At 50.8% G+C, this 23,408-nt stretch overlaps 1 protein-coding gene across 15 annotated transcripts in view; it reads right to left on the bottom strand.

The window, feature by feature from the left end:
• Positions 1-22,550, bottom strand: part of ATP2B2 (ATPase plasma membrane Ca2+ transporting 2) — a 151,056-nt gene extending 128,506 nt beyond the window's left edge. For 14 of the 15 annotated variants that reach the window (XM_064274888.1, XM_064274890.1, XM_064274895.1 and 11 more), the window contains exon 1: positions 22,352-22,550. In XM_064274888.1, the coding sequence (XP_064130958.1) occupies positions 22,352-22,550 (199 nt within the window). Of the gene's footprint in view, positions 1-13,306; positions 13,329-17,325; positions 17,330-22,351 lie in introns of all 15 variants that reach the window. The other variant, XM_064274899.1, reaches the window with a different exon arrangement.
• Between the last annotated feature and the right edge of the window lie 858 nt (positions 22,551-23,408).

Below are 23,408 nucleotides of genomic sequence, written 5' to 3'. Positions count from 1 at the left end.
TCAGTGGTGCTGTGGAAGAAAGGCCTGGCAATCTACTTCATAAAGATTACCAGGAAGAAAACCCTATGGAACTCAGTTCTACCCTGTAACACGTGGAGTTGCTGTGAGTCAGAAACATTTTTTAAAATCAAGAACATTATTAAACTGTACCCCCAGAATATTGTAATTTATAAAAATGAATGCTTTCTCACTAATTGGAATTAATGAATAATAATAAGTGGGTGATTTTGCTTTAAAAAAAAAAAGAGTTCTGTTTTTTCGTTAAAAGGCTTACAGAAGGATATGTTCATGCTTCTGGCCTAGACCTGAGATGGTTCAGACCTTGACCTCAACTTCAGGGATTCACTGCTCACACCCCTGCACCTTCAGTGCCTCTCTCCCTCTTTTATTCTGGCTTTCGGACAGAGAGTGTCCCACTCTGAAGGCTCCCACTGCTGCCCTAGTACAGGGAACAAATAGCCTCTTCTTGCAAGTCAGCTGTGATTGATTAATACGGGCTACCTGAAGTTGAGCTGAGAAGTGCTGGGCTCGATTAGTGATGTCTGCCACAGATGTGGGTGTAGGAAGTATAGGCTTGGATTTCAGTTATTTGTTATGTCTTTCATCTTGTCTTCTTTCTCTTTCAACCCCTGGGCCAGAATTTCATGGGGCCCCCCTGGTTATTTTGTCCACATCTCCAGCTTAGCAAGCCAAGACCAAACTCACTGTATCCTTCAAGTGTATTTTTCTTTCAGGTCATAGTGATCAGCCTCCTTGGTGTTTCTTGGATTGGACTTTTCTTCTTCACTCTTGAGGTCATTATCTGAATTTGGGCTCTTACTTGGCTATTCCTGCAATGACTCCTTAGTAGGTCTCCCTGCTCCCAGTCATGCTGCCTTCAGACCTACACTCTATGCTGCTCTGGTCTCCCTTAAATGACCAATATTACTTCTCCACTCTGCAACTTGCAAGGACTCCAAACGCCCAACAAATCATGTCTAACATCCTCCGTTTGGCAGCTAAGACCAATCTTATTCATTCATTCATTCCCCTTTTCTTTGTTCTTCAGTCATGTATTTGTTAAACATTTTGTGATTGCTGCATCCTAAATGTCAGATATGTGCTATCTCCTAAGGACACAAAGATAAATTGCACGTGGCCCCTACTTTGAGATGCTCACAGTCTGGGGTGGTGATGGTGGGCTGGAGACAGACACCTAAATAATTAATTACCATAAAATGCCAATTAAAAAAATCAAACCAAACCAAACCAAACCAACAACCCATTGCTGTCTAGTAGATTCTGACTCATGGTGAGCCCATGTGTTACAGGGTAGAACTCTCCATAGGGTTTTCTTGGCTGTAATCTTGATGGAAGCAGATTGCCAGGCCTTTCTTTCACAGTGCCTCTGGGTGAGTTGAAATTGCCAACCTTTAGGTTAGTAGTTGAGCACAAGCCATTCGTGCCACCCAGGGACCTATAAGCTCCAATAAGAGTGATAAATTCCCCCTACTTTTGCCTTATCCACCTGAAATGCCCTCCCCTTTGGTTCCTTTTTCAGGCTGGGTCTGTCTCCACCACTTTGGGGTCTGCCTCAATGCCATCCTCTTCCACCATCTTTTTCTCCTTTCTTGCAGCACCTACCACACCCTGCTAAATGGTATAATGGTCTGTGTGCTGTATCTCACTCTACCCCATTTCTGCCACCTCGAGCTCTTTGCCTCATTTCTGTGTAAGGCAAACTGCCCGGCACACAGTAGGGTCCTAAGAAGAGTTGAACTGATTCAAATCCAGTTTGCAGTAAAACCTCCAAGTTTTCTATTTCTCCTTGCTGCTCTCCAGTCTGATGCTCGGAGCCAGACTGCTTGGCCCTACCACTTACAGGTGTGGCGAGTTAACCCCCAGATGCCTTAGTTTTCCCATCTGTAAAATGGGGTTTATCATAGTCCCTACCTCACAGGGTTGTTGTGGAGATGAGCTGAGTTACTAGTATATGTTAACATGCTTAGAACAGTACCTGAATCATGATTTGCACTCTCAAAGTGCGGGCTACTTTGTATTTTGTCCTCTTGTCATGAGTCCCTGGGGTATTCCTGCCTGGGTCTTGGGGGTGGGGACAGGGTGAGTGACCAGCCATTTCTGCGTGGGATGAATCATTGCTGCCCCCCTTCCCACCCGGTCACACCTGGTTGCTCAGCAACCTGGAACGTGCAACTCTGCAGGTACCAGTAATCTGATGGAGAGACAAAATGTTCCCGATAAACCCTCCAATCACAGTCCACTGAACTCTGCTCAGTCTGAGGCCCACTGTCAAAACCAGAATGAACGGCATAAAGCACCAAGACATCTGGGACGGAGCGCTGGGCTAGGAAACTGGAGGAGGCTGCTGGCCGGGCCTCAGCCAGACAGGCTGGTGACACTGGCCAGCTTGAGGGTAACAGAGACCCTCACCCAGACCTGGGATCAGCAGGTGGCCCTGCCACACCCTTGCAGCATAAGCCACTTGTCCTTGGAGCCTCCGTCTTCCCTTAGCCCGCCAGAGTGTGGAGTTAGCACCTACTTGGCGCAAATGAAATGGGAGCATGCTTCACCCCCCTGTACTAAGCGGCTCGTGCTTCCTCACCTTAGAGGACAACCCCTGCTCCCTCTGTGGCTCCTGTCACCCTGTCCCCATCACGCCTCTGGCCTCATCTCCCACTAACGCCCCCCAACCCCCCTCTGGACCTTTGCCCACGCTCTGCCCTCGCCTCCTTTCGCTCTCTACGTCTTCTCTGACTCTTCTCTCAGGACCCCAGAGGCTCCGCCCTGTTCTTCCTGACACTAGCCCCTGGCTGATTTCCTCTAGAGCCCTTTTTACAATGGACAAATCTCGTTTTTCCATCCAACTGTTCTTTTGCTTGTCACCTACACTCAGACTTTTATTGGTTTTGTTCACTGGCATATCTATCCCCAAGGCCAAAACTGTGCCTAGCACATAGTAGGTGCTCAAGAAACATGTATTGAGTGAAGGAATAAACAAATTCAAAAGTTTACGCAGGACCTGATACTTAGTAGGTGCTCCTGAGCCTTGGCTCCCTTTGTTTCAGTTACGCTTTGCTTTCCTGCAAGGGGAGGCTGAACTGCTCAGCGCACACTCTGCTGGAGGCAATGCTTTTTCAGATATTTATAGTAATAGATAAAAATACCCATTAACTGAAAAACACACTAGCAAAAAGCCATCAACCCCTGGCACTTCTCAGAGCCAAAACTTCAGGACAGAGCCAGCATTACGTTGTCCCAAGAAATTTAAATACGTGAAAACAAACAAACAAATAAACCCATTGCGGTTGAGTTGATTCTGACCCATAGTGACCTTGTAGGTCAGAGTAGAACTGCTCCATAGGGTTTCCAAGGAGCTGTTGGTGAATTCCAATTGCCAATTTTTTGGTTAACAGCCGTAGCGCTTAACTACTGCGCCACCAGGGCTCCAGATGAAATGGGGAAGGGAAAATATCTATGTTCCGAGGGCACTCTGGAGTATGCGGAAAGAGCAGGGGCTTGGGCCAAGCAGGCCTGGGTTCAAATCCCAGCTCTGCAACCTGTTGGCTACATCGTGCCTCAGTTTCCCCATTGGCAAATGGTGATAATACTGAAATGAATGCCATACATAAAGGGCTAGTCCTCCCTTCCTGAAACTCAGGATTAAACCCCAGGACTGGGACGTAGAATCCATGAGGAAGACACCCCCCAGCCTTGAGCAAGGCCTCCATCAGCTCCCAGATCGTGGCCACCATTCTTCCCTCACTATGCCTAACTCGGCCACGAGGCCTGCCCACTCCCCAAGATGGTTCTCTTTAGGACAATTTGGGAGGGCCTTTGGGGGTGACAGAGCGCTGGCAGTCCCAGATCAAAGAGCCAGCTGTGCCATGGGCTGGGAGCAGAACATGAGAGGGGCAATTTTGTGGCTTGGTCTCCCATGAACTGCAGCAACCCAAAGATGGATTATTCTAAACCTGGCGCTGGCTTGCTCAACAGCTTCCCCTTGTCTGGTTAATTAGATCTCCCAGGACTTCAAGAGGATGCTGGTGGCTTCATGCCAGATGAAAATCACTTGCTCACATGTCCTTGTGGCTGGCAAGGGAGCAGGAAGCTCTCTGCAAGCTCAAATCACAGCCTGTCCCAGCCTGGTGCCTACCCCTTCCCTGCCCCCACCCCAAGACTTCTCAGTGGGGATCAAAGGGACGTTATCTTTCCACATTTGATACAGAGGGAATGAATGACAGGGAGGCCCAGCCAGGGCTGTACACGGAGTCAGTGGAGATGTCCCAAGTGGCTTTGCCCAGGGTCAGAATATCTGACGTCTCCTGTCTCTGAGAGCTAAGCTGGGTTGTGGGTTCTGGCTGAGGAAGATTGATCAGACGGAAGTCCTTAGCACACACAAACTCACAAACTCCTTCCCCCCCAGTCACTCACACACTGACTCACACACTCACTCACAAACTTCATTCCTCACTCACACTCACTCACTCATACACTCACACTTTTATTTACTTAGAATCCCTGCAAGGTGCTGGAGTTTCAAAGGTGAATGAAACAGCCCTTGCCTTCAAGAAGTGCAAAACCCAAAAGTCTAGGATCACGCCTGCTTACCTACCAGGTAGGCTAATGCTACCTCTCAGGTGGAAGGAGAACCCTTTAGGAGTTGAGCCCAAGTGTGGTAATAAACGATGCCAACCTCAGTGTTCTAGTTTGTCTCTGCATGGTTCCCCCCATCCCCTGCCCTGCAGTGGGGCTTGACCAGGACTTCTGCCACCAGTCTATTCTCCGGGGACCAGGCCACAGTCTTGTGACCTGTTTTTCCTCACTGAACACCCAATGCCCTCTAGGGACTTGGTTCTCTCCCAGCTGACAGCTAGGGGTCTCTTTCTGAGCCTGTGATTTCTCTAGACATATCCTAGCAAGGAAGGGGATAGGGAAAGGGGCTCATGACTGGGCGAGCCAGGCTACCCAAAGACAAGTCCCGACTCTCACTCACTCACTGTGTGACCCTGGGCAAGTTGCTCTCTGAGCCTCAGTTTCTTTACTATAAAATGAGAGGCTAAAAATACTTGTCTCCCAGGACAGGCAGCCATGATTTAAAATGAGATCATGAGAATTATAGGGCCCTGCAGAGTGCCTGACAGATCCCAAGAAATGAACACATGGGGTCTGAAAACACTGTAGAGCAAGCCCCCCCCCCCCCGCCAGAATCCACTCTCTGATCCATGGAAAGCAATTCTTAGGCCTCTAACTTGTCAGTTGAGCCAGGTTAAATGTCACCTTCACAGGGAAGCCCTTCTTGACTCTCCATCTAAAGCTTCCTTTCCCTGAGTCACCCTCCATCCACCCTCCTGATTTATATTTATCAAAGAATTATCCCCACCTGATATCCTTTTGTCCCCTTATTTGTTTCTGTATCTTTTGCTGGACTTCTGTAAGTGCCATGAGGGCAGGGATCTTCGTTGGTCTTTTTCGCTGCTGTATCCCCACCACCTCGGATACCATCTAACACAAAGTATGTGCTCAATAAATGCTTCTTTAAAGGGTGGGTGGACCAATAAATGAATGCAGCAAATCTCAACAAGGAGATGGGGCACACCCACTAGGAGCAGAGGGCAGGGCATCTACAGTCTCAAAGCACATCCACGTTATAATTACCAGTTATTTTTTAATTACCATCTTTAATTTATGTTGGAATCTTGAATGGCATTAAAGGAAGCGGTGAGCTCTGTAGTTTTAACCAGGAAGCTCTGGGAATCCACAGGTTGGGGAGCCCCAATCTCCTCTTGGCTTTGCCGCCTACCTTTGAGGACCTTGCAACAGGGTGGCAGCTGGATTGTGCAGGATCTGCAGGCCACAATGAGGCATTTAGATTTCCTTTTAAGAGCAGTGGGAGCCATTGGGTTTTAAGCAGAGAATGGCACAGCTTAACTCATATTTTAAGTTTAATGTGGTCATGGCAGGTACAACAGTTTGGAGGGGGGACAGGATGGAAAAGGGGGGCTTACATGTACATTATTTTCATTTAATTTTCCTAACAATCCTGTAGGTAGGCATATCTAAACCCCCTTTTCAGATGAGAAAACTGAGGCTCAGAAAGGGAAAGCGATTCATCTGGGGCTACACAGCAAGCAAGTGAAGGAGGTGACATTGGACCATTGGTTGGTGCTCCACGTCCAGACCCTGACTAGCAATCTCTGGGCTGAAGGGCCTCAAACCGGTGGGTCTGGGATCCTGGGCTCATGATTTTTAGCCCCTGAGGTTCAGGCCTGAGGGTCCTTGAGAATGTCTCTGGCCAGAAAGAGGCAGATGAGTGAGGCCTGGTAACGGGATCACACTCTTGGCTGCCTCATTGGTAGATCAAGTGCCTATCTCCTGCCCCAGCCCCTCTCGTATTTGGGCCTGAGCTGCAGTGTTGGAGCAACTGGAAACTCTCAGGTTCCTGTGCCATTGGCCAAGCATGGTTCTGTGGGGGCACGAAGTCCTGGGGATGCCCCCTCATCATCCCGTTTAAGCAGAAGGTTAAAAACATGGGGTATGACCTCATCCAGGCTTGGGTTTTATTCCCACAGCTGTGTGACTTGGGCAAGTCAGGCAATCCGTCTGCACCTCAGTTTTCTCATCTTCAAAATGGGGTTAATAAAAGTACTTCCCACCCAGGTCTGTGAATACTAGGTACAACGTGGTCCCTAACTTAGCTATTACTGTAGGATGGGGCAACCCTCCTCTCTGGTCCCCTTCCTAAATGATACCCCCTGGCCTGCCCCGGGGCTGGCCTTCTGCTGGCTACAAGATGATCCCAAATACGAAGGCAGCTGGTGGCTCTCAGATTCTACGGTGAGGGTCTGATTTCCTACCCTGGCAATCTGTGGCCATGAGCCAGGGACACGAGGCCACAAGAGGGATCTTCCTGGGTGGTCAACTGGGCTCCTCAGTAAATCGTGGACTCACTAGGATTAGGGTGCTCACTTGGCCAACAATTCCGAGATTACTTTTAAGGGTACTATCCTATATCTGGACCACCCCAGGCCCCTAAGGGTTTCCATTCAACCTCATCTACCCTTAAGGCCATGAGAAAACCCTGCCCTCAGATGCTGCTCACCTGGGGATGTCTGTGTTCTGTCAGGGCAGATCTCTAATGGTGGACTTTCAGGCAGTGTGACAGGTGGTAGGCTGGAGGCTTAGCTCATTTACTGCCCTCTCTGGGGAAGGTGGAGCCCTGGTGGTACAGTGGTTAAGAGTTCAGATTGCTAACCCAAAGGTTGGCAGTTTGAATCTGCCAGCTGCTCTCTGGAAACCCTATGGGGCAGTTCTACTCTGTCCTACAGGGTCACTATGAGATGGAATTGACTCAATGGCAATGGTTTTTTTTCTGTCTGGAGAAGGTGAAGAGTTGAGGTGGGTGGGGTGGGGTGGGGTGGGGTGGGATGGGGTGGGATGGGGTGGGATGGGGTGGAGGTGGCAGCTCTGAGCCCCTTGCACTTCTCCTGGCTGGGTCCTTTGGTTTGCTGTTCTCAGGACTAAGCCCTGGATCCTTTTTAAAGACTCTGGGATCTCCAGCAATGATGAATTAAAAAAAGAAATAAAAAAGATATTATAAAAGAAAAATACAACTTAAATTATCAGTGGCATTTTTCCTTTTGATGGCTGCAGCCTGATTTCCTTCTGCGGGGTTATGTTTCCCTTACTGGAAGGAGTCTTGGTGGCCGCCAATCAAGAGGCCCTGCTCTCCATCCCCCATCCTGGCCTAAAAGTGAGCATGTGACCAGGGTAGGCCAATCACACTGTCTCACCTGGACTCAGTGGCATGCTGGAGGCAGCTCCCACCAGCTCTTGAGAGCAGATTGCCAGATCTTTGGGTATTTTGTGAGTTGGTTGTTAAATACAACCATCATTAAAATTAAATTGTATAAACTTACAATTATATAAATTATATTTAAAAGGTCAATAAATATCCAAAACATGTCACTTGTTAATTATTTTACTATGTTTCATTATGGTCTATTCTTTCGAATAAACAGTCTATTGTGTCTGTATGGTAAAAATAATATATAATGGTATGCTGCCGCTCATCTCTTTCCACCAACATGATGTCGTGTTGCTGACACGGTGGGAGTGTTTACACTGTAGCATTGAGCAAACACTACAGATGAGGACTCCCTCCCTACCTGGAATGCTGGTTGTTAAACATTCACCAGCCACAGCGCTATTTGGAATCCTGAGTGACCAAAAACAGCTGGAGTAGTTTTTTGCTCAGTCCTGCCACTGACCCCTGTACATCCCAGCTTCCTGCTCTCCCTGAGCTGGATTTTCCAGCCTTTACTCTCCAGCCTGGGAAAACCATTCCCATTCTGCCCACAAATCTTCTGTTACACTGCCCAGTCAGCTTCTGTTGCTTACAACCAGCGGACCTTAACTAACCCAGCTTAGAACGACATCACTACAGATGCAGAAAGAGAAATTGAGAAAAAAGTCATCCGTACTCTTACCTGCAACCCCAACACTAGGCACATTCTGGGCTGTTTCCTACCAGGTTCTTTTCTCTTTTTATGTAGTTGTTGTGATTATTGGGTTTTTTTTTTTTTTACTAACCTAAAGGTTGATGGTTCGAACACACTTAGCAGCTCTGTGGGAGAAAGATCCGGGGATTTGCTTCCATAAGATTATAGTCAAGAAAACCCTATGGAGCAGTTCTACTCTTTAACACACGGGGTTGCCGTGAGTCAGAATTGACTTGATGGCGACGGGTTTTTGGTTGGCTAAAAGGTACGATGCTAAATGCCACTTTCTTCATGTTACGTGATTCCATGACTCTCATCCACGTTGCTTCATTTTCCGTAACAACAATTTTCATTGGCTGCATAATGTTCTTTCCAGCACGCAGAGAAGCTGAAAAGGACTTAATGCTCTCCTAATGATGGGCTTTTAGAAATTACTTGTCACTTTTTTTTTTTAATCTCACACACCCACTGGGATTGTGGGTCAGGAGCTCCGCGTTCTCACTTGGTTTTGCTGCCAAATGGCTGTGTGAACTTGGGTGAGATCCTTCCCTCTCTGAGCCTCGACTTCTTAGTCTATATAATGCTAATGCTGATGATGGTAATGATAATAAGCATAGTAATAACAGTAATGGCAGTTTCCATTCCCTGTGTGCTTCCTGCACTGTGTAGAGTGGGTTAGTACTCTCACCAACTCATTTCTTCCTTATAACAACTCTAGGAAGAGATACTCTTTTACAGATAGGTAAACAGGTCCTAGGAGTCCCTGGGTGGTGCAAATGGTTGGTGTGCTTGGCCGCTAAACAAAAGGTTGGCGGTTTGAGTCTACCCAGAGGTGCCTCGAAAGAAAGGCCTGGTGATCTACTTCTGAAAAATCAGCCACTGAAAATCCTGTGGAGCACAGTTCCACTCTGACACACATGGGGTTGCCATGTATTGGAGATGACTTGATGGCAAGTGGTTAACCAGGTTCTGAGAGGTGAAGTTATTTGTTCAACACAACACAGCTCATAAATGGCATAGCTGGGACTCAGACCCAGGGCCACCTGCCTCTTCGCTCCTATGCTGGATTGCTATTTCCTGACCCCCACTGTGTTGGGCTCTCGGAGACATACACGTCCATACAGCGGTTAGCGCATCTGCCCTCACCCCAATCTTCATATGTGCCTATTTCTGCTCCTACCTTATAGGAGAAAAAGCTGGGCTCTGAGCGCAGAGGTGGTTTTCCCAAGTGAGAGGCAGGGTAGGGGTGGGTAAGAGTGGGTCTTGAGCAGCTGGAGAGGGGAAAATAAAGACCAGGAGCAGGGGTCCCCACCCCCTCCACCACATCCACGGATGACACTGGGACCCCAGCGTGTGCTGTGTGCTTGGGCAAGTCCCTTCCCTCGTGGGCCTCAGTCTCCCCATCTGCACACTGGGAATGCTGGATGAGATGGTCCCTGAGGGCTCTTCCTAACCTCTGGTCCCATGGACCCATGAGTCCTCCCTACTGCTCTGACCCTTTGCTGGACCTCCCAGATCCTGGAGGAGCCGTGTGTGCGGTGGGTGGCCCCAGGGAACACTCCATCCTGCTGTTTGGTCCAATAGAGGTTTCCCAAGGGCTCTCTGACAGCCTGCCTTCCAGGCTATTGCTCCTTCATTGTCTCACTTCCTGGTAAACCCTAGGTCTCACTGGCTGCCCAGCTGGTATCAGATAGCCTGATCACACCCTACTTGCGTGGGACTCTCTCTTTCTACCCCCTGTCTTCTCCTTCTTTGCTTGCTTCCTGCTCCCTTAGTAGCTGACGTTCCCCAAGGACCTGTCTTTAACAAGCCCCCAGGTGAACACACTTTTGCACATTTACTGAGTCTGATCTATGCTGGGCTCTGTTCTAGCTCCTAGGATATGGCAGTAAACAAGACAGAGCCAAATCTCTGCCCTCCTGTGGTCAACCTGCTCCCGATGAGGGTGTGGGACCCGTGAGGGGAGACAGGACTTGTCCACAGACAGCTTTGTCACAGAGGTGTTCTACCTTTAGGTCAGGCCCAGACTCTCCCCAGGGTTCCAGGCCTGCCATTCTCTACCCCAGGCCCTGCAAAGGCACAGTGCCCAGAGTCAACCCTTCATCTCACCCTCAGCCTTGCTCCTCCCCTTGTGAGCTTTGTCTCTACCACCAGCCACCAGTTGCTGCCTTGAAGCCTGGGTCAGTTTTCACAGCTCTCCCTCCCTTGACCGCCATTCACAGCCAAGTCCTGCTGCTTCCAGCTCCCTCCTCTCCATCACCACCACCCTGGCCCTCCCTCCCTGCAGCTTTTCCTTCTGGGGTCTCTACCCATTCCAAATCATATCATGGTTGCCAGATCAACTGTCTTAGCCACACTGCTCCTCTGCTCAAGAACTTTCAAGGGCTCCCTACTGCCTTTTAATTTAAGCTCAAACTTTTGGGCTCACCATTTAGATGTCTTCACAGGGGTTCTGAGTGTGGGCTCTGCAGCTGGCCTGCCTGGCTTTGAATCCCAGTTCCTTATTAGCTGTGTCTCCTCAGGCAAGTGATTTAATTTTTCTGTATCTCAGTTCCCTTGTTTGTAAAAATGAGGATAATACTAGTAACTGCCTCATAGGACTTTTGGGAGAATTAAATGAAGTCATGATGTATGTAGAACTCTTAGAACAGCATCTAAAATGCTCATTTACTTTTAATTATTATCATTATTTCTATTCACTCCCTGCCCCAAGCCCCAGCCAAACAGAGCGATTGGCTATTCCTTCTTCCTTGCCTCTATGCCTCTGTCCACACTGTTCCCTCTACATGGAGTGTTCTTCTCCAGTGAAAACCCTACTTATCCTTCAGTATGTTTTTCAAATGCTGCTTCCTCCATGCAGCCCTCCCCAATCCCATAAGGACCTGCTCTCACCTCTCAACTTTATGACGTTTTGTCCAAAGCTATCCCACAGTAAGAGCTGGGTCCTCCTAGCCAGAAATGGGCCCTGGGATCATTTACTGGGACCATGGAAATTTCCAAGGGGCCTTCTCTTTGGGGTGAAGGGTGATGTTGGCAGGGGGTACCAGGGAGCCATCGGCCGAGGTGCTAATTTCCACTGACTATAAATAACTCTAGGTCTGAAACCACAGCAGAGGTCTGGAATGTGCCAGGAGGAGTAAGATAATCGTTGTGGGGTGAGGGGAGCCTGTATAAATAACTTACCTGCCCCATTGGGGCCTCTCCTGTGACAGGCGGGCCTGGAGGGAAAGGCTGCTTCCTCTCTCTGGAGCTGACCTCGAGGGCTTTTGTGGGACCCAGGCTGGGTGGATGGGTGGGCAACTGAGGGTGCACTAACATTAGAGATGGTCCAAGCTGAAGTCACTGAGCAACATCACTCACCCCTCAGCCCATTTGACAGGTGAGGAAACTGAGACTCAGGGAAGGAAGTCATTGGAAATGGTGACCAGGCCTCTGGGCTTCTGGGAGCCAGAGAACTGTTGCCAGAGAACACTGTGGGGCCTGTTGGCTGCCAAGTGTGGTTCTGTCTTTGAAAGCCATGTGCACAGGGAAGGGCTGGTAGGCTGGGGCTGGGGCAGAGGGGCCAAGGGCACTGCCCAGCTTGGGCTGCGGTGGACCTCTGCCACGCCCCGGGGTTTCAGGTCACAGACTTTCAAGGGAAGAGGGATCTGGGGTCTGGTCACGAGCCAGCCACCCTCTGGCCAGTCTGATGTCTGCATTGCTGGGGCGGGGGCGGTGGCGGGGGGCGGGGGAGCTCAGGTGGTAAGTCTCAATTCTAGAATGCCTGAGTCTGGAGGGGCCTCAGAGACAACCCATCCCACCCTCTTTATTTTCCAGATGGGGAGCCTGGGGCACAGATGTGGGGCTTGTAGAGGGTTCCAGGCAGTAAGAGCCAAGTCAGGCTGGTCCCCAACTCTCCCCAGCCCAGTGGGTCTTCTAATACATGAGGGGGTGGGCTGGGTGGCCTACACAGTCATATACACCCCCCTGGGACCCAGCACAAGGTCAGACCATGGCCAGAGTAGGGCTGCGGCAAGATGAACCTCCCCTGAGGCCCAACTGTGGGTCAGGCACTTTTGTGTGTTCTCTCATTTATTCACAGACCAATATGGACCCTGGGAGCTGGGTATTATTTGGATACTATCTACTCTGTTTTACAGATGTAAAGACCGAGGCACCAAGAACTTACAAGACCTGTCTGAGGTCACACAGTTTAGAGCAGAGCTGGGACGCAAACTCAGCCTTTTAGAAACTATACTTTAGCATATTTCTCCAGTATTAGAGGTTTTCAAAAAATTTTTATTTTTTTGAACTCTTGGTTTAAAAAAAAAAAAAAGAATCTTACCAGATGGTTCACAGGCAGAACAAGTCAAGGAGGAGCTGCTCTGGTCAAGGGTGGGGTGTGAAGCCCAGAGCCCCGCTCTGTGCCCTGGGCACCTCTGTGGACCTCAGGGCACCAGGGACCCCAGTATGAGAACCACTTCCCCAGCCCTCAGGTTCCCTACATTCGGTGAGTTCTTTGGCTCACCTGGCTCTGAAAGTTGGGCTATACTCATGCCCATTTCACACTCACTTGGATGGTGCAAACATAAAGACTGTCATCCGAGTGGACAGCCTGAAAAATCAACTAAAACACAGAGTCTAACAAAATCAATCCACAGTCCATGAGCTGGAGCCCTCTGCCCTTTGAGACACACCTCAGGCACAATAAAATTCTCACAGCTCCCCGTGCACACCCCAGTCCCTGCCTCAGGACCTTGGTTCCTGCTGGTCTCCCCCGGTCTGCGTATTCAACCTCCTCGTCCCTGCAGGCCTCCCTCAGAGAAGGCCTCCCCGACTCCTACCTCCCCACTTAGGCAGGGGTCATCCTCCTTCTACCTTAGGACTCAGCTCAGCCCTCTTGATGGAGAATTACTTTTGTCAATGGTGGCAGCAGATTGAGGAGGCTTTCTGTGCCGGCTCAGGAGCCAGACTGCCTGGGCACCACTTCTGGCTGAGCCACCTGACAGCAGTGGTACCTGAACCTCAATTTCCTCATCTGTAAACTGGGAATAATGACAGTTCCCATTTCATAGAGTGGTGCAAAGATTAAACGAGATAATGCCTGTAAAGCGCTCAGCAAGTTCAGTACGTGTTAACCAGTATCTAGTATCCCCACTGTGACCAGTATCCCAGCTAGAAACTGCTGTTACAGCTGGACTGGAAGTGTCTTCAGGGCCTAGGCAGCACCCCACTTTCCTGGGACTCTTTGGGGAACTCTCTGGGGAAGGGACTCTTCCCTCCTCCCTTGGTGGGATATCTGCTCGGCTGTGCTCCAGATGGAGGCCCTGGCTCCCTGCCCCTGGCTGCCATCTTTCCTAGTGGTCCCTGCCTGAGTTTGTTTCCTGTATGGCACCCTGGTCTCTGGACCAAGAGGGGATGTCCTCAAGGCATGTCCCTGTCCCGGTCCCCCACCTGTCCCATTTATAGCCATATGACGCAAATACTGGTTAACTGTGACTGCCTGAGAGGGCATATGGAACGTCTCTACCCAGAGCACACAGGGCCCCAACCTGCACATAATAGGTGCATAACACAGATTTGTTCAACAATGAATGTGTGTCAGCCGACATCTCTACTTGGCATAATAGAGGCAGGGAAGCGATGGGGACGTTCACTGAACGGTGACATCCATGGGTTCCAGAGGAGGATGTGATTAGTATACTTAAATTTTTTTTTTTTACCGATGGGGAAACTGAGGCTCAGAGGGATGAAGTGACTTGCTCAAGGGTCTAAATGGTGGAGCTGGGACTCGAATTTAATGCTCTTCTCATTCCTTCTCTTTTCGGAGCACATGGTGGGCACTTAGTGTTTAGTGTTTAAAAAAAAAAATTTTTTTTTTTTTTTTAGTGCATGTTTATTCTGCAAAGCAAGGGTGCCTTCATAGTAAGAATCAGGCCCTACTCTTCCTCTCCGAGCTTTTGCTTCCTTATTGAGGGGCCACACCTTGTCTCAAGGAGCTGCTGTGAGGATCACAGGAGGCAACCCGTTGGAAGGGCTCGGCTCTGATAAGTTCACACACAGTAAATTCCAGCTCCCAGGTAGGACTCAGGCTCTGCACATGGGGGTGGCGGTGGGAGGGTGTCTGTCTAGACCCACCTATAAATGCTCCCTTCTCCACTCCCCTCTCTGGGTGCCTGACTGTGCAAAGCACCTCCCGGGTCACACAGAATCATTTGCGGGACAGAAGTCCCCCTTGTCCTGTGGACAGCTGCCCGGAAGCCCTGTGGACAGCCGCGGGCCAGGCTGTGGGTCAGGCCTGGTCTTTAACCATCCTGCACTTCCCGTCCAGCCTTTGAGCTGTGTGCCCAGCAGAGACTCTGCAGCCCCAGCCTGGGGAAATCGATAGCACAGATCAATCAGCATGTGGATTTATTTTATCGATGATTCAGAAAGATGTGTGGGTGGCATTCTGGAAAGTGGAATAAGCAGCAGAGCTAGAATTTGAAGCAAGACAGGCTGGCATTGCATCTTCACTACCGCGATACCAAACCGTCCCAGCTTACCCGGACATGCCTAGTGTGTGTCTATTACCCTGGTGTAAGTATTAATAGTGCTATGGCTTGGCTGATATCTTTTATGGTCACCCTATACTTGGTGTTCCTGGATCGTCCCTCCTCAACTGCCTCCTCAATTCTATCTTATCTTCCATCCAGGCCAAACACTCTTAAGGGCATGGAGCATGTCCTCTATTCCTCCATGTCCTGCCCAGGACACAGCAGGAGCCTTCCACACACTAGGCTCATAAGCGTTAGTGGTTTGTGCCTCTGTAGCCTCCATTCTCTTCCATGGGTGGCCTCCCTTCCCCCAATGTCCATGTGGTCTGGAAGGGACTGACTTGCCCCCTCTGGGGTGAGCATATGACCCAGCCCTAACCTGTCTATTCCACCTTTAGCCACAGGATTAGTTCAGAAGTGGCCATATGACTGAAGGTGGCCCAGTGAGAGTCTATTTTGGGATTTAAGGTGGAAACTATGAGAAAAGAAGTGTCTTTGGCTGCTGGAGTGGCCAGGACGAGAGGGCATTAACCTGAAGCTGCCAGACTCCCACGTGGGAAGGACCTGCCTGTGAGTGAAGCCAACACAGAGCACAGCAGAGGTGACAGACAGCAGGGGAGGGATGGATGAAGTTCTCATGACAGCATCTGAGGCCCTGGATCAAGCCACTCCTGAGGCCAGACTACCCCTGGGCTCCTCAGTTGCACAAGCGGTAAATTCCTTTGTGCACAAGCCAGTTTGTTATGGGTTTTCCATTAAATAAAGTCCTAATGGATAGAAATACTTAAGAAATACTGGAAGACAATGGTTTTCTTGCAGAAAATTTGCCAAGCACTCAGAACAGTGGAGAGTGAAAGTAGCACAATTCCCATTTTACAGATAAGAAAGCTGAGGTTGCCAAGAGTCTAAGTAACTTGCCCAAGGTCATGAACCTACTTACTGACAGAGGTAAAGCTGGGCCACCTTCCCAGTCTGCAGGTCTTCCCCTCCCCCACCCCTGCAGTTACTGAAGGCAGCTATATTTTCTCAGCTTCTTTTTTTTCTTACATGCTTTGATGAGTTTTCCTCCTCCAGTCTCACACCTGACAGAGTCCTGGGGCTTAAATGGAGCACCCACCACTTCATATGAAGACTCCTCGGGGCAGGGACCCATCTCCGGTACTGTGGGTGCGTATCCTTTTTGGCCAGTGAAATTCCCCGTGTGGAAGCTGGTGTCTGAGCAGCCCCTGAATTCACCCTGCCTGGGACCTCGCTGGAGCCCTGATGGCATAGTAGTTAAGAGCTCAGGCGCTAACCAAAAGGCCAGCAGTTGGAATCCACCAGCTGCTCCTCGGAAGCCCTATGGGGCAGTTCGATTCTATCCTATAGGGCTGCTATGAGTTGGAATTGATTCCATGGCAACAGGTTTGGTTTGGGTTTGAGGACCCTGCTGAGTCTGTGGCAGCCTTGGTGTCCCGTCAACCCCTCAGTGGCCCAGTGATCCTTGGGTGACGGGACATATGGAGAGCTAGAACATCCACATGACAGATGCAAGGACCTCCATTTGCTGCTCTACCCCCTGATACCCAGCTGGCAGTGGCTCTCTGGAGACTGTGGGTCCCGTCAGGCTGGAGGGGTGTTCTCTTTTAATGTCTTATTTACATGCAACATGAAGCACGATCTGCCATGATCTGTCTCTCCCGTCCCCTCTCAGCCCCTCTCTCGCCACCACTTGGATAGGTGCACTTGTGTTCTGCTGCCATGGGATTCATGTAAAATTAACCGGAGGTTCCGTTTCACAGCTCTCTGGGGTATCCGATTCCTGCCCCACCCCTGCAGCGCCCCATCTTCCCCCTCTGACCCCTGCCATGCAAGGCTGCGAACGCCCAGACAGGGACCTGTGCATCCTGGCCTTTCGTTTGCGTATTTTTGATGCTGAGGGCCAGGTGTCAGAGATGGAAGGGACAGGGGCTGTGTGTGCCAAGTAGCTCAAGAAAACGCTGCTCTGGGGTTGCGGAAGCAAAGCCGATTGTTCCATGGGTGACGCAAGGTGTCCTGTGTCTTGTCCCAGCCCTGTAGCCTTCTGTCCCACACAGGGCGGCTCCAGGACATCTGCCCCTTCTTTCTGCCTCCCTTCCTTCTTTCTACAAATATTTCTGGAGCCCCAGGCACTGTCCTGGTTGCTGGGGACAGGGTGGAGAATGACAAGCAGCCTCTGCCTCCAGGAGCTCACAGCTCACCCTCACACCCACTGCCCACCTTTCCAGCCTCACGGCAAAACTGCCTCCTCTGGGAAGCCTCTTCTGATAGCACATTAACCCTTCATTGGGCACCATACTATCTAATTGCCTAATCTTTCATGGGGATAAGGCCCATGCTTGTCATTTTTAAAAGGAAACACTTGGGTATGATAATAGAAACCAGTAGTTGTTGAGTTGATTCCCACTCATGGTGACCCCACGTGTTGAGTGTCAGAGCAGAGCTTCACTCCACAGGGTTTTCAGTGACTGCTTTTTCAAGAGTAGATCACCAGGCCTTTTTTTTGAGGGGCCTCTGAGTGGACGTAAACCTCCAACCTTTCAATTAGCAGCTGAGTGCACTAACTGTACCACCCAGGGTATAATAATAACAATGATGATGGACATAATTTTGTAAGTTCATCCTATGGTCTGCTGCGCACCATGCTAAGTCTTTTACATGGATCATCTAATGTAATACATTATCCCCAGGAGGTGGGTGATGTTATTATTCCCATTTCACAGATAAAGCAACTAAGGTGCAACGAGGTTAAGCTGAACTCCCCCCCCGCCAAAAAAAACCAAGACCATTGCCGTCGAGTCGATTCTGACTCATAGTGACCCTATAGGACAGAGTTGAACTGCCCCACAGAGTTTCCAAGGAGTGCCTGGTGGATTTGAACTGCTGACCTTTTGGTTAGCAGCCGTAGCACTTAACCATTACGCCACCAGGGTTCCAAATTCTCCCAGTGTCCCTCAAACAGTAAGCCCATCAGGATTTGAACTCCAGTCTCTGGGACTCTCCCGTCTGAGGCTGGAAGGGAGTGGAAGGAAAGGAGCAGGGGGAGACAAGCAGGGAAGGGCACTGACACCAGGTGGAACAGAAACAAGTAGTGGATGAGGAAAGGAAAGGATCACAGACTGGGTGTCCCCAAGACCGGGATTCCAGAAGGAAAACCCAATAATGCCAGCCTGGAGCGAGCTGAGCCCACGTTCTGTGTCCAGCAGCAGGCAGCGATCTGGATGGAAGTGGATTTCTCTTTGCTTCAAACCCCATCTCTTACTCGCAGAAATCTTTTTGCCTAAAAGTAGCTGGATGTAAATGGGAAGGCTAATTTATACTCTGTCCTATAGGGTTACTATGAGTTGGAATCAACTCGATGGCAATAGGTTTTTTTTGGGGGGGGGGGCAGCTTCCTGCAGCATGATTCAGAGAGGCAGAGGGTTTCGGGAGTGGTCAACCTGAGCCCCCCTCTGAAGCCGGCACAGCCCTGGACCATGTCACTTTTAAGTTGGGGCTGGAGGTCAGGCATCTCTCTAAATCAAAAGAGGTCCCCAGTTTCAATTCTGGTTCCACAAGGCAGGCCCCATGCTAAACATGAGGGAGGGTAAAGAAAGTTCCCTAACGGCTCCACCTACACAGGCCCTGTCAGACACTGAACACCTGGGGGGGCTGTTCCCAGGGTGACATACTGGGCTGATTTAGGGGACGTCAGCTTGGGGCTGTGGGACACCTGGGCCTGGTGCCTGATGAGCAGTGTTCAAAGTGGGGGTGACCTGGAGCCCTGTGCTCCTCGCCTGTAAAATGGGATAACAGCACCTTCTTCCCGGGGACCTCTGTGCTAAGGGATGCAGTAAAACAAGCTGCATGATGTGTTCCAGGGAGGAGTGGGTTCCAGCCCTTCCGGAGAAGGTGGCTGTGCATCCTTACTGATGGCTGAGTTTCCCCCGGAGCAATGACAGTCATAATGAAAACAGCAAGAGCTGACATTCGCTGTGCACCTAGATGCCGGCCACTTGGCCTGACCTTATTCAATGTTCACAACCCACTTTACTGTTGGGAAAACAGAGGCACTTAGTCTCTGGGGCTTCGGGCTGAAGCCTAACACCTATACAGGACTACTCATGTATGAAGCGTTGCTCTAAGCTACTTCACTTTGTACTCACAACAACTCTATGTGGTGGCCACTAGTATTATCCCCATTATACAGATGAGGAAACTGAGGTGCAGGGAGGTTGAGTAACTTGCATTTCCACAACTCATAAGTGGCAGGTTTGGGATTAGAACCCAGGCTGCTCAAGTCTGGGGTTTATAGCTCTCTGCTCCTCAGTTCCTCCCCAAACTTCTTCCTGCTGCACCTTCACCGTGGGACATCTTTCTAGGGACCAATGAGGCAGGGATATGCTTAATCTCTGATAGAATTTCCTCCTGGAATGAAGTACTTTCTCCTTTTCAGAAACCCTTCCCATCAGAGATCTCATTTGGTCCTCATGAAAAATAAGGAAACCAAGGCCCAGAGAGGTCAAAGACTGGTCCGAAGGCATCCAGGTGGCAGGTGGCAGAGCAATAGCCAGGGCTGTTAATACTCTTTCCATTTTACAGGTGAGAAAACTGAGTCTCCTTTGTTTTTCACGTAATGCCTAACTTCTTATAATTTCTGTGGAATTCTGTATAAGTGATGCTGCTCTATGCTATGAATCATGCCTTCCCTTCTCTCTCCTTCACAGCCCAGCTCAAACACTTTCTCCTCCAGGAAGCCTTCCTGAATCTCCATTACCCATCCACCTCACCTCTCCTCTGAGCCTAAAGCCCTACCTACACTTGGTCTTGATCGTCTGCTAATTTGGCTGATCAGCCACCCGGGAGCTGCTCCTTGTGGGCTGAGCACTCAGCGGCCACATGTCAGGGAGTCCCTGGACAGACGTTAAATGGTTATTCAGCCCTCCTCTATGACAGGCCCCAGGCTGGGTGCTGGAGGATCCCTGCCCTCAGGCATGCACTCCCGCCCCTCTGGCAGCAGTACAGAGTGGGGACACAATGAATCAACTGGCGGGGGCCCCACATCGTGCCGGAGCTTGGTCGTGTTTCCTCAGTGTGTCCCAGGGTCCAGAGATCTTTTCAGTTGGGAGTGGTAGTAGGGGTAGTTTCTTAACCTGGTCCATGGCCCAGCTTCATGGGGGTCTGCAGACCAACTGATACTGTGTCACCTTGGTTGCACTGGTTGGCTGTCTTTCTGGGGAGAGGGCACAGCTCCCACTGGATCTCCACAGAGCCTGGGTCCAGAGATGTTTGAGAACCACTGCCTCATGGGAATTTCCTGGTCCCTATCCAAAAGGCAAAGTTCATTTGGGCAAACCCTGCCTCCCTAGGAAGCCAGGTGTGCAAGCCTGGTGGCACAGGTGACCATGGATCATCCTGCCAGGGGCTGGGGACCACATGTGGCTGGGACCCAGAAGTCCCCAACAGAGCCCCTCTCCTTTCTTAGGACCACATATGGCCATTTTCAAGTCCTGAGCTAGATCACACTGTGAAGAAAGGATGCTTACTCTCATGGGCCCCCCCCAAACAACAACAACAACAAACCAACCAATCAAACAAAAAAAGACCAAAACCACAACCACACAGCACCAAGGAAGAAGAAAATGTAGGTGCTCCTGAACATTTGCTAAGGCACAGCACATGAGCAAAATCGTCAGCAGGTCAGCCCATCTGGGAAGAAAGAACCAGTCTCAGCTCTTTCTCCTGACCCAGGAGGGGAGGGCCTCAGACAAGGATACAGACCCCCAGAGGTGCCAAGCCTAGCAGGGGTGTGGGCACCCAGTCACCCCTAGACTGATCGGCACACCTCGATGTGCAGCGTGGGTCAGAAGGCAACGCATTCAGGATGCATTGGCAGGGCTGCCCAGGGCAGGAGCTGGGGTGGGAGGGTTGCAGAGAGAATCGTTTGGATGCTGACTGCCTCCCAGGTTGTGGTCTATACCTGGGAGAGGGATTTTCACCCACTTGCTCTTAGAATAATTATGGCTGCCAGTTATTGAGTACTCACTGTATGTCTAATGCTGCACCAGGGACTGTGAGATAGGTGTTGGCCCGTTTTCCAGAGGTAGAAATTGAGGGTTCAAGCACGGACTCCCTGGGGGGTGCCAGGACACAGATTCATATCCACATCTTTTGGATTATGTAGAGAACCCTTCCCCCTCATGGCAGGAGGCAGCAGCTTGTGGCAGGTCAGTGTGGGGACGGGGACCCAATCTCTGATGTCCAAGCTGGCCTAATTCTCTCCCACTGCTGCCTTGTGGCAGACGGCCTAGCTTTGGTCCTTTCCATAGAATCCCCTAGAAACAGAAAGCCTCTCTCTCTTCGGAGAGCCCTGGCCTGCTCATTTTGGCAATGGAGAAAAAGTTCACACTCCCCTCTCCCCCATAGGATGGGACATGCCAGGGCATCTGTCACCCATCGCACAATGGCCCATCTCCCTGCCACCCTGTGCACCCAGTGGCCCCAGATCCCCAGCTAGAGTCTGGATTTGGAGAGCTGGGCACCATACCAATCTAGAGGCAGGGCTGGGGGAGCAGGCATTGGCTGCACGTGAGCAACACTGTGGCTCCATATCTACCCCCAGACGAGTAGATTCCTGAGGCCTGGGGAAGGGAGTGTGGGGTGGGGGCGGTTGGACCCCCGAGACCAACCACTGGGGGCTGAGTGGGGGCAGCAGGAGCCGGGTGAGCCTTGGTGCAGGCAGGGGAGGATCTGCTGCAGCCCTGCCTAGCTTCCCTCCTGCTCCACCTCTGAGGCAGGAGGCCTTCCATCCCAGGATGGACCCAAACTTTGTGGCTTTGGTGAGCTGCCCCTTCTGGCAGGTTTGGTACCTCCCTTTCCAGAAAACAGCTTTGCTCCAGCTCTGTCCGCTACCCCAGCCCCTTCTCTCTGCAGGGGTCTTGGGTCACACCTAGCACTTGATGAGGGAAAATGGAGGTCGGCTCCCTGGCCTCTCAGCTAGAACACACTAGAATGGCACCATTGGCTTTTTAGCCAGTGTCTGAGACATAAAAACCAATTGTTATTGACCGAGTCGACTTCTACTCATGGTGACCCCAAGTGTGTCACAGTAGAACTGTGTTCCATGGGGTTTTCAATAGCTGAATTTTTGGAAGTAGATCACCAGGCCTTTCTTCTGCGGTGCCTCTGGGTGGACTCGAACCTTCAACCTTTCAGTTAGTTGCACCACCCAGGGATTCCTAAATGAGACATGCCTGTTGTTCAATATTGCATATTGACTGTAGAGCCAACTTAGATGGGGGCTGTGGGCACTGTGACCGTGGGGTCAAGTCCCCCACCTACCTTCAACAGGCGAGGTCTTGAGGCGCCGGCAGATGGCTTCAGTGTCCCCATAGGTCTCCTTGATCTTGACCACAGCCTCGGTGCCCCGCAGCTCCATGAGGGAGCGGAGCTCCTCCATCGTGCACCCGAACTCGCCCCCATGGCTCGACTCATTTCTTTGGTTTTTGGAGTAAAAGTCGCTGTTGGTCATGTCACCCATGATTGCTGCAGTCCCCGCTTGGGGTGAGCCTGAAAGTCAGTGCTGGACAAGAGGCTGCTGGGAGATGGCTCCGTGTGGCTGTCCTCAGCTCAACCTCGCTGGATGACTTTGGTACCCTGCTGCCGAATCTGGGTCCCAGGGGTAGGGGGCGGCCAAGGTGGCCAAGGTGGTGAGCTCCAAGGGGTGTCCCCAGGTGCAGGAAGAGGTCCAGGGGCCAGAGGGGCTCAGGGCTGCAGACCCAGGAGTCTCCATTCAGTGGCGCCCATGCTACTCCCCAGAGCTGGCATCTACATGGTCAGGGGCGGCTCCTGCGGGGGGAAGCACAGAGGGTGGATGAGGATCGGGTAGCCGCAGGCTTCTTGGGACAGGTGCTCGAGAATGCCCCAGAGCACATGCACACACACCCACCATACACACATACAGACACATGCACACACATACACACTGACACCACAGACACACAGACATACATACACCCACATGTTCACACTCACACACACACGCCTGGACACACATACACATGCACACACACAAGTGCACACACACACACGTGCACAACATTCCAAATGGCACTCACTTTGTGCACAAATACCCTACCATGGGCATTTCGTACAACATCCTGTAACACCCCCGCACACACTGTAAACCTACATGGTGCCGGCACCCGCCTGAGCCTTCCACAACGCACCACGGGAAAGGCACAGCCTGGTACACCCTTATCATGCACACTAACAACAGACCACCATGACACCCTTCAGCCTAATAGGGCACTGTGCTCACACACACCCCGGGGTACACACACCCTCACGCACACACAGTTTAGGGTGCCCCCAACACCCAACCTGCTTACTTTTACAC

Source organism: Loxodonta africana, chromosome 22 (assembly GCF_030014295.1).
Source record: "Loxodonta africana isolate mLoxAfr1 chromosome 22, mLoxAfr1.hap2, whole genome shotgun sequence".
NCBI classification, from domain to species: Eukaryota; Metazoa; Chordata; class Mammalia; order Proboscidea; family Elephantidae; genus Loxodonta; species Loxodonta africana.
This window is presented reverse-complemented; position numbering and strand designations above follow the sequence as displayed.